Source organism: Ceratotherium simum, chromosome 26, assembly GCF_057802395.1.
Source record: "Ceratotherium simum simum isolate JZ-2026a chromosome 26, ASM5780239v1, whole genome shotgun sequence".
In the NCBI taxonomy this organism is placed as follows: Eukaryota; Metazoa; Chordata; class Mammalia; order Perissodactyla; family Rhinocerotidae; genus Ceratotherium; species Ceratotherium simum.
The window spans coordinates 12,340,230-12,356,022 of NC_141925.1; the positions used below are offsets into that span (position 1 = coordinate 12,340,230).

The 15,793-nt window shown below is 35.8% G+C and overlaps 1 protein-coding gene across 8 annotated transcripts in view; it reads left to right on the plus strand.

Annotated features, from left to right (window-relative positions):
- The window catches only part of MRTFB (myocardin related transcription factor B), a 179,228-nt gene that overhangs the window by 51,922 nt on the left and 111,513 nt on the right, over positions 1 to 15,793 (plus strand). For all 8 annotated transcript variants that reach the window (XR_015548522.1, XR_015548521.1, XR_015548523.1 and 5 more), the window contains one exon: positions 6,487 to 6,703. Coding sequence is in view for 5 of the 8 variants with exons in the window: in XM_087416985.1 (XP_087273111.1) it covers positions 6,487 to 6,703 (217 nt within the window). In the remaining 3 variants the exon portion in view is untranslated. The remainder of the gene's footprint in view (positions 1 to 6,486; positions 6,704 to 15,793) is intronic.

Below are 15,793 nucleotides of genomic sequence, written 5' to 3' on the forward strand. Positions count from 1 at the left end.
ATTTGGAAACTGGATCCTGAGAGGTTAAGTGATTTGCCTAAAATAAATAGCTATCTTTCCAGCCACACCCTTTTTTCAGAGCTCCCTCCTAGGGGGCTTGTAGTTTCTCCGAGTGAACACTCATGTTCCCCACTACTGTGCATCCCTTCCTTGTTGTAGTGATACTACCAGCTTTTCCAGCTTCCCAAACCCGGAAACCTCAGCCACCCTCAGCTCTTTATTCTCCTTTACCTTTCAGATGAGCCAGTCCTCACGCCTTGCAATTTTGCCTCTTAAATATTATTTGAATTTATTCCCTTTTCTGCATTTCCACTATCTTAACTTAGTCCCTCAGCATCTCAGCATGAGATTTGATTAGTAACCTGTCTCTGCCAGAATTGTCTTTCTGAAATACAGATCTGAGCAGTCCACATGCCTTCACGATTGTGCTTTAACTGACCAGCCTTATCTTCTGCCACTCCAGGTCATGCCCTTCATACACTAGCCCCATCCAACTTTTTGCTGTCAAGTGGTAACTGTTCATGCTGCTATACTTTTACTCATGAGAAAAACTTCTGTGCCTGCAAACTCCTATTCATCCTTGAAAACTTTCCTAACTTACCCAAATACAATGAGACATTTAATTCTTTAGGTTCCCAGGGCACTTTGTACTTTGTACCTACTGATATTCTATTATTTTTCACACATGCTGTAATAATTTGCTTCTGACCTCTCTTCCCACTCATTAGGCAAATGATTTATCCCATCTATAAAATAAGGGGGTACCACTAGATCAGTGATTCTCAACACTGACTACACAGTAGAATCGCTCTGTCCGAGACTAGTTGTATCAAAATCTCTGGAGATCCTCCCTCTTTACCCCCAGGCATCAGGGATTTCTTTTTTTAAGTTCCTCAAATGATTATCATATTGTGAGGAGGGTTGAGATGCACGTATACTAGACATTGGTTCTCAGATACCTTTCAGCTAAAATATTGTAATTCTGTGAACTTACGCAGTCTTTTTAAATATAAGAGCATTCAAGTAATCAAATCAGGAATTAAGTTAGAAAAAATTAGAGAAACAAAAACACTTTTCATGATAAGAGTTAATGAAAGTAGTATGTAGTAAAATAATATTTGTGTAGAAACATGTAATTTTAGAACTCTGGTTTTCTGGTTCCATCCTAATTGTTAAAATTGAATATGGACAGACTGGATAAAGTGTTCCTTTCTGCAATTCTTTCTTTCCCCACTTATAAAACTGGAAGATGAATGTTATTTATATGAAAATGTAAACAGATTTGATCCTGAATTCTTGATACCCTTAAGAAATTTCATTTAGAAGGCAATTAATACAGAAATAGTAATATTATTAAGGAAATATTTTCATATATACAGTTGACAGGAGTTTGTTCTTATATTAGTAAATAAATTTTGAACTCTAACATTAGATATTTAACAAATTGTCACCAGGAACTTTGGAGGAAGAACATATAACATAAAATAACCCAGGGTTGACATTACTAATTTACCCAATCCAATGACACAAAATTCTGTTTCTCAAAAGTGCATGTGATATGAAATTTTCAACTTGGTTGATCATAGGACCTAATAGTAAATACTCTTCTAATGTAAGGAATTCCTTTGTGTGTGTGGTTAACTTTGTCTTTGAACTTCTTGATCCAAGTTTTATCTTGTTTGAATTTAGAAATTTGTTTTTACTGGCTGTTAGCCAGGTGTTCTCCTAACGTTTGTAATTCAGCGGAGCTTAAAGGGCAGAGACAATAGTTTTGCTCTTGCTAAAACATTTTTTGTTGAGTATATATGGATATTTTGCCTGTCTGCATTTGGCTGATTATGTATTAAATAAACTTCTGAAGTTTCATATTGGTATTCTTTGAACTAGTTTGTTATTTAGCATTTCTTTTATATAGCAGTGATTAAATACCACTTTGTTTACTAATATTTCATGTGAATTAGTCATTACGAGCAAGAAGGTACAGTGGAAAGAGATTTGGCTTTGGACTTTACTTGTTTCAAAACAAATGTTAGCACTGATTTGGGGACTAAGCCTAATAGCCCAGCATCTTTTTAAATATAAGATCGTTGTTGATGTTATCTTGACTCCATTCAGAAAAAAGGTGTGAGTGAATCAGTAGATGAACAAAGGAAAGTGTGATGCCTCTTATTTTTTTTCTGTATTATTTTTTCTGTCTCTGGCATGGTATCTGACAGTGAAGTGGTTTGTTTTTTGAGAACAGAAGGCATATCCCAGGTTGATCTTACTAGGGTTGTGCTGTGCTTTGACCAAGTGCTGGATAAATATTGGATTAGTTTCATTTTGGAATGAAGTTATGTTATTGGGATGTGTAAGATATTAACTCCATATTTATTTATTCTGTCAGTTCTAGACAGATTAATATTTTATCAGTTTGTCTACTTAAGGCTAAATGATTGCTTTACTTCCATAACTAAATTATGATTCAATGAAAGAATCCATTCTAATGCCATTTCTTTAACATCTCAATTAGAGACTACTGGACAGAGAGTGTTTCTTTATGTTTGATGTTGGATTTCAATTTCAAAAGAAAATTATCAAGCAGTTAAATAGATATTAGGTGACAGCTTGCAAACTTAATAGTAGAATTTAAGAATAGATATAGTCCATACTGCATCAAAAATGTTCATGAATATTAAGTGAAATTTTTTTTGAACACTTATTCTTTTCTTTTTGCTAAATTTTGTAAAGATTTTCTCAGCTTATAATTTTCTTAATTTGGAGGGATGTGTGGGAGTTTAAGGTGAACATAATGTCAAGGAATAATAGGTTGAAAAAATTCTTCGATGTGAAGAATAGATAATATTGCATGAAAATATTTTAAAATCTTATGCCTAAAGGATCTTCCAAATCATTAGCACAAACGATCAGAGTTTGTACATCTTACAATTTTAGAGCATTATGGTACTTTTATCTTAGGATTAATTTGCTGTGAACAGATTTTATTTTATATGAATAAATTATTTGAAATAAAAATTCATAGTTTTGAAAAAAACCTAGGAGTCATATTTTAATATTCCATAGCAAAATAAATCATTTTACGTGCAAATTCACCTACCTAACACATCTTTTTGAGATCTACTTTATTTGATGTTAATGTAGTCATTCTAGCATTCCTAGGCTTCTTGTTACCATGAGTTGTCTTTTTCTATCCATTTACTTCCATCCTATTTAAATCTTCATATTTAAGGTATGTCACTTATAGGCATACGTTTTTAGACTTCTTAAAATTCATTATATCCAATCTCTGTCTTTTAATCATAGTGTTTAGTCCATTTACATTTAATGTAATTGTCGATCGGATTGGATCTGTGTCTCTTTTACTGTTTATTTTTTGTTTGTCTCATCTCTTTTTTTGTTTCTCTGTTCTTTCTTTTTAGATCGAAGTTTTTCATTTTTTGAGGAAGATTGGCCCTGAGCTAACATCTGTTGCCAGTCTTCCTCCTTTTTTCCTCTTTTTTCCTCCTCAAAGCCCCAGTAGATAGTTGTATGTCATAGTTGTATATCCATCTAGTTGCTCTATGTGGGACGCCATCTCAGCATGGCTTGATGAGTGGTGCGTAGGTCCACGCCCAGAATCTGAACTGGTGAACCCCAGGCCGCTGAAGCGGAACAGGTGAACTTAGCCGCCATGCCACCAGGCTGGCCCCTAGGTTGGGTATTTTTATAATTCCTTTTTAATTTTCCTATTGGCTTTTTATTAAAACTATTTGTATTTTTTTTTTTTTTTAGTGGTCGCTCTAGGAATTATAATATATAACCTTAACTTCTCAGTCTACTTCAAGTTAAAACTGTACAACTTCCTTATAATGTATAGAAATGTAAGAATGTTGTGACATGGTTACCCATCCCCCATCCTTTATGCTATAATTTTCATGTATGTTACATCTACATGCATTATAAACTCTATAACACAACCCCATATAACACAGTGTTATAGTTTTTACTTTGAATGGTGGTATTAAAGAAATCAAGAGGAAAAACTAGTCTTTGGTATTTATCTACATGTTTACCATTTCTAATGCTTTTCATTCCTAAGATCCAAGTTTCTCTCTGGTGTCACTTCCCTACCACCTGAAGAAATTCTTTTAGCATTTCTTGTAGTGTGTGTCTGCTGGTGACAATTTTGCCTTCATTATTAAAGGGTATTTTTGTTGGATATAGAATTCTGGGTGGACAGTTGTAGAGACGCTGGATTCTGTTAGGTTCCCTCTTAAGAGTATTATTTTATTTTAGCAGGCAGTTAACTTTGCTGAACTCACTTTTGCACACTCTGTCTTTCCTATGGTGAGCAGCAGCTGAAATCTCAGTTCTGTTCTTGTTGCCTTAGCTGGGCTTTTGGGAGTCTACCCTAAATATGCATAATTTGGGGGTCAGCCAGAGACTTGGGCAAAGTTTATACACAAAATTTAGGGGCTCCTCTTTTGTGGCTCTCTCCTCTCTGGGAACTAAATATAGAGTCAATAAATAGATCTACATACACACGGTCAATTAGCTTGCAATACAGATGCAAAGGCAGTTTATTGAGAAAAGATAACCACTTCAACAAATAGTGCTGGGATAATGAGATATCCTTATGCCAAAAACAAAAATCTTTGATTCATATCTCACAGCAAATACAAAAATTAACTCAAAGTGGATCATAGACTTAAAAGTAAAAGGTAAAACTGTAAAATATCTAGAAGAAAAGATAGGAGATAATCTTTGTGACCTTGGCTTAATCAAAGATTTCTTAGCTACAGCGCTAAAAACATGATCCATAAAAGAAAAAATTAATAGGGGCCGGCCCTGTGACATAGCGGTTAAGTGCGCGCCCTCCGCTGCTGGCAGCCCGGGTTCGGATCCCAGGCGTGCACCGATGCACCACTTGTCAGGCCATGCTGTGGCGGCGTCCCACAAAATGTGGAGGAAGATCGGCACGGATGTTAGCTCAGGGCCAGTCTTCCTCAGCAAAAAGAGGAGGATTGGCATGGATCTTAGCTCAGGGCTGATCTTTCTCACAAAAAACAAAAAAAAAGAAAAAATTGATAAATTGGACTTTATCAAATTAAAAACAGCTGCTCTTTACAAAACACTATAAAGAGCATAAAAAGATAAGCCATAGACTGGGCGAAAATATTTGCAAATCACACATCTGATAAAGGACTTTTATTCAGAATATATAAAGAACACTCAAAACAGTAAGAAAATAAACCACCTAATTTTAAAAATGAACAGAAGATTTGATCAGATACTTAACCAGAGAAGATATATAGATGGCAAATAAGCATATTAAAAGATGCTCAACATCGTTAGGGAAATGCAAATTAAAACCACAATGAGATACCACCACATACCCATTAAAATAACCAAAATAAAAAAGATTGACCGTAATCAAGTGTTGGTGAGGATGTGGAACAGCTGGAATTCTCGTTCACTTCTGGTAAGAATGCAAAATGGCACAACCGCTTTGGAAAATAGTTTGTTAGTTTCTTTAAAATTTAAACATGTGGCTGCCGTATAATTCATCCATTTCACTCCTAGGTATTTACCCAAGATAAGTGAAAGCATATATCCGTATAAATACTTGTACAAGTATGTTGATAGCTTCTTTGTAATAGTCAAAAACTGGAAACTACTCAAATGTCCGTCAGTAGGGGAATGGATAAACAAACTGTGGTATGGAATGCTAAGCAGGCAACAGTTTTATCAAATGTTTTGCCACAACATAATATGTACCACCATCCTTTTAGCTTTCAGCTTTCAATAACAGTTTTCTTCCTGCCCACTGCTCAGTCCCTAAGCCAGTGTCACATATTTAGGGTTTTTGTTGTGTCTTTAGTACTTCTGTTACCGATTTCTGTATCAGTCAGGGTGGGCCAGGTTATACTGTGATAATAACCCCAAATCTCAGTAGCTTAAGGTAAAGTTTTGTTTCTTTATCATGAACTATATATCCATTGTGGGTTAGCTGAGAGTTCTGTTCCCTGTTCTCTCTCTGAGACCCAGGCTGATGGAGGAGTCATTGTCTGAAACATTGCTGGTTGCTGTGAATGTTGACTTAATGTAAAGTTGTTTGATTTGTAGGAGTTAAGATAGATTTTCAAGCTGAACTGCTTTTAAATAAAAAATAATCATCAGCATTAGTTGACTTTTGTCTCGTTTTAGGATGCATTAAAATCTTTAGGTAATGACACCAATAACTATAACTTGGTTTAATCTGTAGTACAAGAAATTATACAAAATACCCTTCAACTTTTATTTACCTAGTAAGTGCTTTTTTAGATGGGAAGTATATTATTCCTGAGTGTTGGACAAGGAACCTGAGGTCCAGAGAAGATAAATGAATTGGCAATTGCCACACAGCAGTGAACCTGAAATAGAACCCAGGGTTCCCATTTTAATACTTTTGTGCAAATTGGAGAAAAATAAATGTACCATCTATTTACACATTCTTTATTTTGACAGTCTCTTCAACAGGCCACATTTAAGAGGTGTCTCGTACCCCTTGTTGCCAGTGGCTGGAACACGATGGATCACACAGGGGCATTAGACACCGAGGATGAATTGGGACCTTTAGCCCATCTTGCTCCAAGTCCTCAAAGTGAAGCCGTTGCCCACGAATTCCAGGAACTCTCCTTACAGTCCAGTCAGCACTTACCCCCTCTGAACGAAAGGAAGAATGGTGAGTTCTTCAGCATGTGCAGGGAACTTTTATTTAAAGGCTTACATCTTTGTGCTTTGGTAGTAATTTTTTTGTCAGTTACATTCAGCAGTCTGTCACAAAGGAGAAGACCTCATAGGGGTACTGGCTGGTTTTCAGTAACAGGCAGAATTTCACTTTCTATCCAATTCTTTTGTTATTTCCCCTGTAAGTTTCTTTGGTAGCAACATTATCTTTGGAAATAAGCCTTAGATTCAGCCATTTTAGCACAAGCAGACTTCATGCTAGAATGGCGTTGGAAAGGAGCTTCCTATGCTGATTCCAGGGAAAGTAGATTGTGAATTTGACTGGATTCTCCTCCTACTTTCCCCATCTCCAATGTGTTACTCTTCATTTCAGAATTGGCAAAATTTGAGCTATCTTATTGATCACTAAGAAAGCAAGAATTTTTTATCTGAGTATTTTTTATGTTAATAGGTATAGAATATGACCATGTTCTCGGTCTTTGGCTGGCTCATCCTTGTATACAAAATGAATATTTTCTATTCATTTGTTATCTGTTCAGGAAATTTTCATTGATCATAGAGGCATCCTAGAGTCTCCAGAAAACAAAATGCTGTCAGTTTTTAATGTAAATGGAGATAGAGGATACACTTATTTTTAATACTTAAAACATAAAAGGTAATAAATATAAAATGTCAAAATTTACAAACATGCTAAACATACATATTAAAGGGCAGAATTAATAATTTCAACTGGATTTACTGTGCTTTCCACAGTTCTCATGAGTCATACATTCACAAATATATTTTTTTAACTTTAGTGTTAAAAGCCAGAAGAAATAAAACTGTTTCCCTGTAAAACACTTCCTTACATGCCTTGTACATATTTTTCTGGGTTCTGAGTATTTCCCAATCCTTTGCATTATTGGCCTTATCTTATGCAGGAAAATGGATAAAAGATATATGCTACTATTCTTAGTTCTTTAGTATATGTCTTTCAAGTGTACTGGTTTTCCCTTCAAATAAGACATCTAATACTTGCATTTGTTTCTTGTTGTTAGCCACAAGCCTTGTCCAGTTTGATTGGTAAAAAGCAATATTTTGGCTAAGGTACTGTCAAAGCCTTCAGGAGGCTGTGGTTGACTGGTGATGGCTTTAGAACCTTCCATCAATTAGGAGCCTAGCTTTGTCTTAGACAATGGCTGAGAGAGTATAACCACATTTACTGAAACATGACTACATGTGATCAAATTTACATAATATGCTTGGACCGGTATAATGTTCAAATTATTACCCTCAAAAAAAATAGAGTTGAACTGGCATAAAATTGCAATAATATACAGTTGCTCAAGAAAATGGTCGTATGTTGCAGAAGAGGGAAGTGTGTGGGGAAAGTTTATACTCTGTGGTGATTTACTTGATACAGCTCACCACGTTATCTTGTAAGAATGGTCTCTTGAATACGTATGCCTGAATATAAGGTAAGCCCAAATATGAAGTAGTCTCCCCTTATAAACTTGTAGGGAGGTAGATGAAATAGTAGAATTTTTAATTTATTAATTTAATTACATGTACATAATTAAAGTCACATTTTTATGAAGCAGTACAATAATATAGAAGGATTGCTTTATCCATGCTCATATTTCATAAAACCATCTTGCTCAGACTTTATCCATGAATCTCTGTGGTAAGTGTTTTTATCATCAGTAGAACCCTTTGCATCATTTAGCACTGAAATCCGGGGCATATCTTCATTTCTGTCTCTTTTGTTTGACTTACAGCAGTTTTTGAATACATGCGTGATCTGACACTGAAGATTTTATGTCTCAACTACAAGTACCATTCAGAAAACAGTGGGGCCAGAATTTCTTTTGTTTTGTGTGTCTTATAGTTGTATATTCATAACCTCTTTAACATAATTCCTCATGTTTGATTTGTGATTGGTTATAACATTTTATGGGGCTCTAGTTTCTGTTTTAGAATTTAATCATCCATTTGTTTTTTTTTTTTTTTTTTGAGTAGGTAATACATTCACATGGCTTAAAATGTAAAGCGTAAAAATGGATACACAGTGAAAAGTGGTCACCCTCCCAGTCTTGTCCCTTAGCTACCCAGTTACTTCTCTAGAATTAACACAGTCATGCGCTGCATGACAACATTTCGGTCAATGACGGATTGAATATATGACAGTGGTCCCATAAGAATCATACCATATAGCCTAGGTGTGTAGTAGGCTATGCCATCTAGGTTTGTGTAAGTACTGTAGGGGAGGAAGAAATTTTCCTCTACCCTTCTAGGTTCTTCTGGTTGGTCTAAGAATTAAATTGACATGAGACAGATTAACAGGAGAAAAACAAACAAAAGTTTATAATTTTTTTTTTTTTTAAATTTTTTCCCCAAAGCCCCAGTAGATAGTTGTATGTCATAGTTGCACATCCTTCTAGTTGCTGTATGTGGGACGTGGCCTCAGCATGGCCGGAGAAGCAGTGCATCGGTGCACGCCTGGGATCTGAACCCGGGCTGCCAGCATCGGAGTGCACACACTTAACTGCTAAGCCACGGGGCCGGCCCACAAAAGTTTAATAACATGTATACATTGGAGAAACCCAAGAAAACCAAGTAACTTGCCAAAATGGCGGAAGCCCTCATCTTAAATACCATTCTGCACTAAAGACAAAAGAAAATGTTGGGGGTGGGGAGAGTCAGGGACTTCAAAGGGAAGGAAGTCAATTCACAGGTAGATGCAAAGGAGCAAAGTTTGGAAAACAAGTGTTTGGCCACACAGAAACAGAAGAACACAGTGGGGAGCTGAGCAAACAGGTGTTTCTAGGTTCCTCCTTGTCTACCACCTAGTTCATGTTTTATTAAGGTAATAGCTTGCTTCCTGAGACAAGTTTTTTATTTGAATTCTTTTAGGCAGTTAACAGGGTAGGTAGCAAGATAAACTTGCTGAGTCTTTTGTTTCTTAAAAATAACCAGCCTCAGGGGCCGGCCCGGTGGCATACTGGTTGAGTTTGCGAGCTTTGCTTCGGCGGCCCGGGGTTCACAGGTTCAGATCCCGGCGCAGAGCTGCACACCACTCATCAAACCATGCTGTGGCGGTGTCCCATATAAAGTAGAGGAAGAGGGGCACGGATGTTAGCCCATGGCCAGTCTTCCTCAGCAAAGAGGAGGGTTGGCAACAGATGTTAGCTCAGGGCTAATCTTCCTCACCAAATAAATAAATAAATAAATAACCCACCTAAAATAATCCTCATGTTAAAGAGACACATTTTGGAGTGGCAAATTTTGTTCTCCTTCAATACACTCTGTGATGTCGCATGACAATGAAATTGCCTAAGAACGCATTTCTCAGAAGATAGCCCTGTCATTAAGTGACGCGTGACTGTACTGTTACTTGTGTTCTTTCTAAGAGAATAGTATTTGACTCCTTTTTAAAAAGAGGTTTTTTTTCCTAATTTTATTTATTTATTTTTTTTCCCCCAAAGTCCCAGTAGATAGTTGTATGTCATAGCTGCACGTCCTTCTAGTTGCTGTATGTGGGATGTGGCCTCAGCATGGCTGGAGAAGCAGTGCGTCGGTGTGCGCCTGGGATCCGAACCCGGGCTGCTAGCAGCAGAGCACACGCACTTAACCGCTAAGCCATGGGGCCAGCCCCCTAAAAAGAGTTTTTGAAACTCTTCTTTGTAACAACATCTAACACTTTAAATTTTAAGGTTATAACCTGGGAATAATTAATGTGTTGATTTTTTTCTCCTCCCTTTTTTTCTGATTCTATTAAGATATTTCTATAAACATCCTAAAACTAGTTTCGAATGAAGTTGATTTTTAAGCTAATGCATTTTCTTCCTCAAATACTTTTTTGTTCAATATTAAATAAATGAGAGAGCATCTCATAAATGAGGTACTGTGTAAGGACTCAAATATGAGACAAACTCCTCTTTTCTAATAAGTGACTTCAGGAAGTTAAAAACCATACCTTATATTCAGGCATGCATTCTAATTTCAGGCTGATGATAGATCAGCCTAATTTAAATTCATATACATTCCAGAGCATAAATGGAATCCTTGTACAGCTATGGGAAACCTAGTATTTTGATACAGTTATGTGAGTAGAGTGGAATCACATCAAGCAGTATACAGGTGGAAGAACTAACTTTCTTACCTTTAAGATTTTCTCACGTTTATTCTTCATTTTTTTAGGTCTTCTTAATGCCATGTTTAAATCATACCATATACAAATTTAGATGTTAGCTTCAAAATTAATTAATACAAAATACAGTTTTGATATTATGAAATAATCAAGTTTAGATATTTTCTTGGTGATTGTGTTTTATTGTTGTCTGTAAGCATTTGGATTTCACTTGTTAGAATTAATTTCTTTTCTTTTGGGGGACAAAATGAAAATATTTCAATTTGGAATTAGTGGGTAGAAGGATTGTGTCACCAAATAGTTTATAAATAAACTTTACAAAGAAAAAGAAGTTGACATTTAAGTGATGATTCCAAGATCTTCTCTTATTTTTGATTAATATTTATGTTGGCAGTGGTAGTGGAGTGGCAAAATATTTCCACTACTGGAGTAACTATGAAAGATGTTTAGTAAAGATAAGCTAGGGTTTTCCTTTATCCCTGAATGTGGCCAAAATAATTCTGTAGTTAGTAGCACCTCAAAAGTAAGGCAACCATTTAGGCAGTTAACTCTTCCCAACAAGTGAGTCCTTCATAAAAGGAAAGTGAATATATAGAAACACACAGATAATGTAACTTTACTAAAACAGTGCACACACAGGGAAATTGAGCTTTGTTTTGACATTTTATACACACAATAGATCCATTTTCATGTTTCAATATTAACATTCCTTCAGATGGTTAACACTGGGGGAAAAAAGAGAAATCAGTCAAAGGGGCAGTTAGTTCTTCCATTGTTTAAATAGGAAAAGCTCAGATGTTATAAGTTGCAGATAGCTTTTTAAAAGCAGGGAAAGGCAATGTAGATGGAAATAACTTACATGAAAGAGCTCCAGCTCTGCCTGTGCCCACACTTAGATGGCACCGTGAGGATGAAGCTTTTCATTCATGAGGTTATTTGCAAGACTGATAAGTGTAACTGGTTGATGAATTTAAGCTTTTAAGTCATTGCCAGCATTATCATAGAGTAAGCAGATAAGTTGACATAGATGCCCCTTTTATCAGACAGGTTGGTATTTTAATACTCCTTGGTACATCCCTGAAGATGAGGCTCAATCATGTTAACGTGGCCACAGATATACCACAAGCCAGCTGTCAATCATATCAAGTGGGTGGAAAATGAGTATTTGCCACCTTTCTCTTCCTGTATTAACAGACTTTTTGAAACTGTACTTACTATGAAATAGCGTGTTTAAAACCTCAGTGAAGAAGAGAGACTTGTTACTCTATATTTTAAACTTTAGTATTACTAGTTACCACAATTGTTAGGTTTTTGAGTTGATAGTCCCATCTTGAAATTTTTTTTCCTAAGAATTTCCATCCATTAAATTGATCACACTGAACAATTTTAGACCATCTCTTGTTCTGTTCTAGAATGATCATTTACTAGAGAGGAAATAATTTATTCAAAAGTTTGTTTCACACAAGGTGGCTCTTTGCATTGGATTCAGTACAGGAATTAATACATTTGCAAACAGTCAGATGAACTTTGCCTACCCATGGAATCCAGCCAAAGAAAACTGCTCGCCTTGTACCATAAGTGGCATATGTTCACAAGTGGTCTTTTCGTTCAGTTTACCTTGAAAACATTTCCCCACTCCTCATTAACCTGTTAGGCTTACTGTCAGTCCAGGTGTTGGAAATGCACAAAGGTGATGAACATTTGTCTTGAGCAAAACCCTGTTCCTTAGAATGTACACAAGCTGGTATGGACTAATGGAGATTGGTGAGGGAAAGAAAGGATTTTCTCTGGAGCAGCCAGCCAGACATGAAATTCTCATAGTTTCATAAATGAGAAGGAAATAAATAGATGCTAAATAGCCAAGACGTGGAACTGTGGGATTCTTGCTTTCCCTTTGTATAACTGGAGGTAATAGAAATGAATAATTTTCTGTAAAATTATCTTGTCATTGGCTTTACTCTTAACGTATTTAGGATCTTGAATATTTAAAATAATTCTCCAAGATATTAATAAACATTCTGATACATTTAGATAATTTCTTTTCCTGCTTTCAGGAGTTACTGAAAAATACTTAGACTGAGAAGAGAAATATATACTCCTTGAATATAATTTTCCTTAGTTTCTAATATTTTTTTAAAAATTAGGCTTTAGGACTTATGTAGTAAACACAGTTATAAAGTTTAAAAGCCAGCTGTGAACCCCCTGACAACTGCAAATGAAATTCTTGATTAATTTTGGTAGTTCTCACACTCTTTTTGTTTTTGACAATCTCTTGAACCCTTCGAAATGAAAAAGAAGCTGTATAAGTAGCTTAAAGGTGAGGTACTCTCTTTCACAGTGGTCTTTATAAAGGCTCCTATTAAATATCATGTTTTGTTTCACAGCGTAAGTAAGCACTTGTAACCCTGTCCACCTTCTTTTTTCTTCTCTAGGTTTCTTATTTAGATAGTTTTGCTGTTACTGAGGATTTAGTTTGCTTCAGTGCATTGCTGAGCACACCCAAGCAATGTGTGTGTAGAGGGAGGGAGGGGGCTGGGCATTAATTTACAGTCTCCTATTTGTAGCTGGCAGTGTCAGAACACTAGAATAAGCATGCTTTACTTATTACTGAGGGAGTAGCTGAAGCTTACAGTTTCAAAAGTGCATCAGCAAGACCATAGGCCCCAGTTATAGCATCCCTGAAGCCACATTTTGAGTTATTGATCCAGTCTTTAAGTTGTGTCCTCTTGCAGAAATGCCCTTGGAGTGTCAACAATTAACATTTATTAAAAGTAAGATTTAGAATATAATAGTAATTAGCAGTTTAATCTAGCATGAGACCACATTATCTTAAACTTATAAAAATATTTACTTAAAATTTTTGCAGGACTTCTCTCGATTTGTAGAGTCATAGAAGTACATTATTTCTTACATAGATTATTTGAGATAATTTTCATAAAAGCTAGAGTCTACCATATGATTTATATTAGACACTGGACCAGTGAATAAACTGAAACTATTTTATTAAGAAGCATTCTTTCCTGTCCCTCAGAAAACAATGTTAAAAGATAACATATGTAATGTAAATGATTAGTTAATATTACTCAACTGTAACCCCCTACATATTTAGACCTTTTAAGGCTACTTGGAATTGGATAGTTAATTTATAATCAGACCCTCTACTGGGCCAAGAGACTTCATTAACATTAAGTCGAGGCACTTTTTACTTATGTGTGCCACCTAACCCAACCACAAAGACCTCTGCTAGCTAAAAAGGAAGAGAAAGGGTGGATATTGGATACCTGCTCTCTACCATAACTGTAAAAGAGCCTGATATAATATATAGAGAGAGGGTGTACTGGAAAAAAGTGATCCATGATTGTTTTTCTTCCTTGGTTAAGACATCAGTAATAAAGTACTATTGTGACAGAAAGCAACAAGACTAATATGTTGGAATAACAAATGTATTGGAATTTTCTCTTTGGTTTGTGGTCATTAATCACTGAGACTAATTAGCAAATATCATACCCGATGTTTTTCTAACTCCTTTAAATTAATCCATACTGTTGGCTACCCTCACCTGCTGCCCTCGCTATTATTAACAGGAAGTGTAGTCTTTTGGGAGTCAGGACTCCAGTCTCCTCTGCTGACTCAGTCTGTGAGCATGGGTAAGTCTCAGAAGCTCTCTGTGTCGCGGTATGCCCATTGTAATATCCGTATGGTAGCTTTCAGCCCATGTGTCTTTCACTGGCTGCCCTTCCTCATTACATCGTCTGTTCTTATATCTCATGATCACTTTTGCCTTGTGCTATTCATTGGGCAGCAGAAACAGAAAGAATGGAAGGTAACTTCCATCTCAGTTAACCAATGGAATTTTCCATAGATATGAATTAGTAATGTCGCTTTTTAATACGTTCCTCACAGATGTATTATTATACATACATGCCAGCTCGCTCAATTAGTCCGACTTTCCCCTCATATTTAAAAGAGAAATTGACTCAATTTGTGTTATCCTCAAAAATAATGTATCTAATTTAGAATATGCAGTATCTTCCTATTCATGGTTTTCAGGGGTTGGCAGGTATGTGTTAACGTTTTTATGGTAACATCAGATTATCAGTTAAAGGATATTTTAGCTTTTTTTAAGACCCGAATTATTCATGTTCCTTTCTGGTTGTTTATGTTGTTGTTTTCATTAGGAAAATGCTAATAGTTGGCTGGCTGTTTCACCAGCTTAATTTTTGATATATGACCTCTATGTTTAATAAAAATATAACAAGAAAAGCAAAAAGTCTGATTCACAACTTGCCTTTGGTTCTTGTAGGCTAGGTTTAAAAACTGACAGATGATAGAATTTGTGAGCACTCTGCAGATTTGAGATTCATAGCTACAAGATAGGAGACCCTCTTGGACAGAAGCCCTGATCCCAACATAGCAGTTAAGAAGTCTATCAATTGGACTATTTGATCAAACCACCATCGTGTATTACATAAAAGAAAAGTTTGCTATATCAGAATGCTCAACTCTCCCAAAGTATTTTAAAAAATCGGTTGTTTCAAGAGTGGAAATGCGGACACTTTTTAGTGTTAGAAAACATTTATTGAATGATCATTTTGTCTCTTACCCTAAAATAATTCTTAGATTTTAAGCCCTTGTACAATGTTGGCAGTTCAAAATGTAGTGTATTCTCATAAAATTATTGGACACATATATCTTTGAAAGTAATTCCTTCAACTATATATAGAAAATTAATTTAGAGGTGATTCTTGCAGATAACTGAGAGAAAGAACAACCTCGTCTTAAAGAAAGAGAGCCGTGGAGTCAAGCCTAGTACCCACTCCCTTGCGCTAGACTGTGGTGTCAGGCTCTCATCTGTAAATAGAACTCATGTTAGATGTACCTCATAGGTTATTGGGAGGATTAAATGAAATAAAGCATTTATGGTAATGAGTATATACATGGCACATCATAAGTACT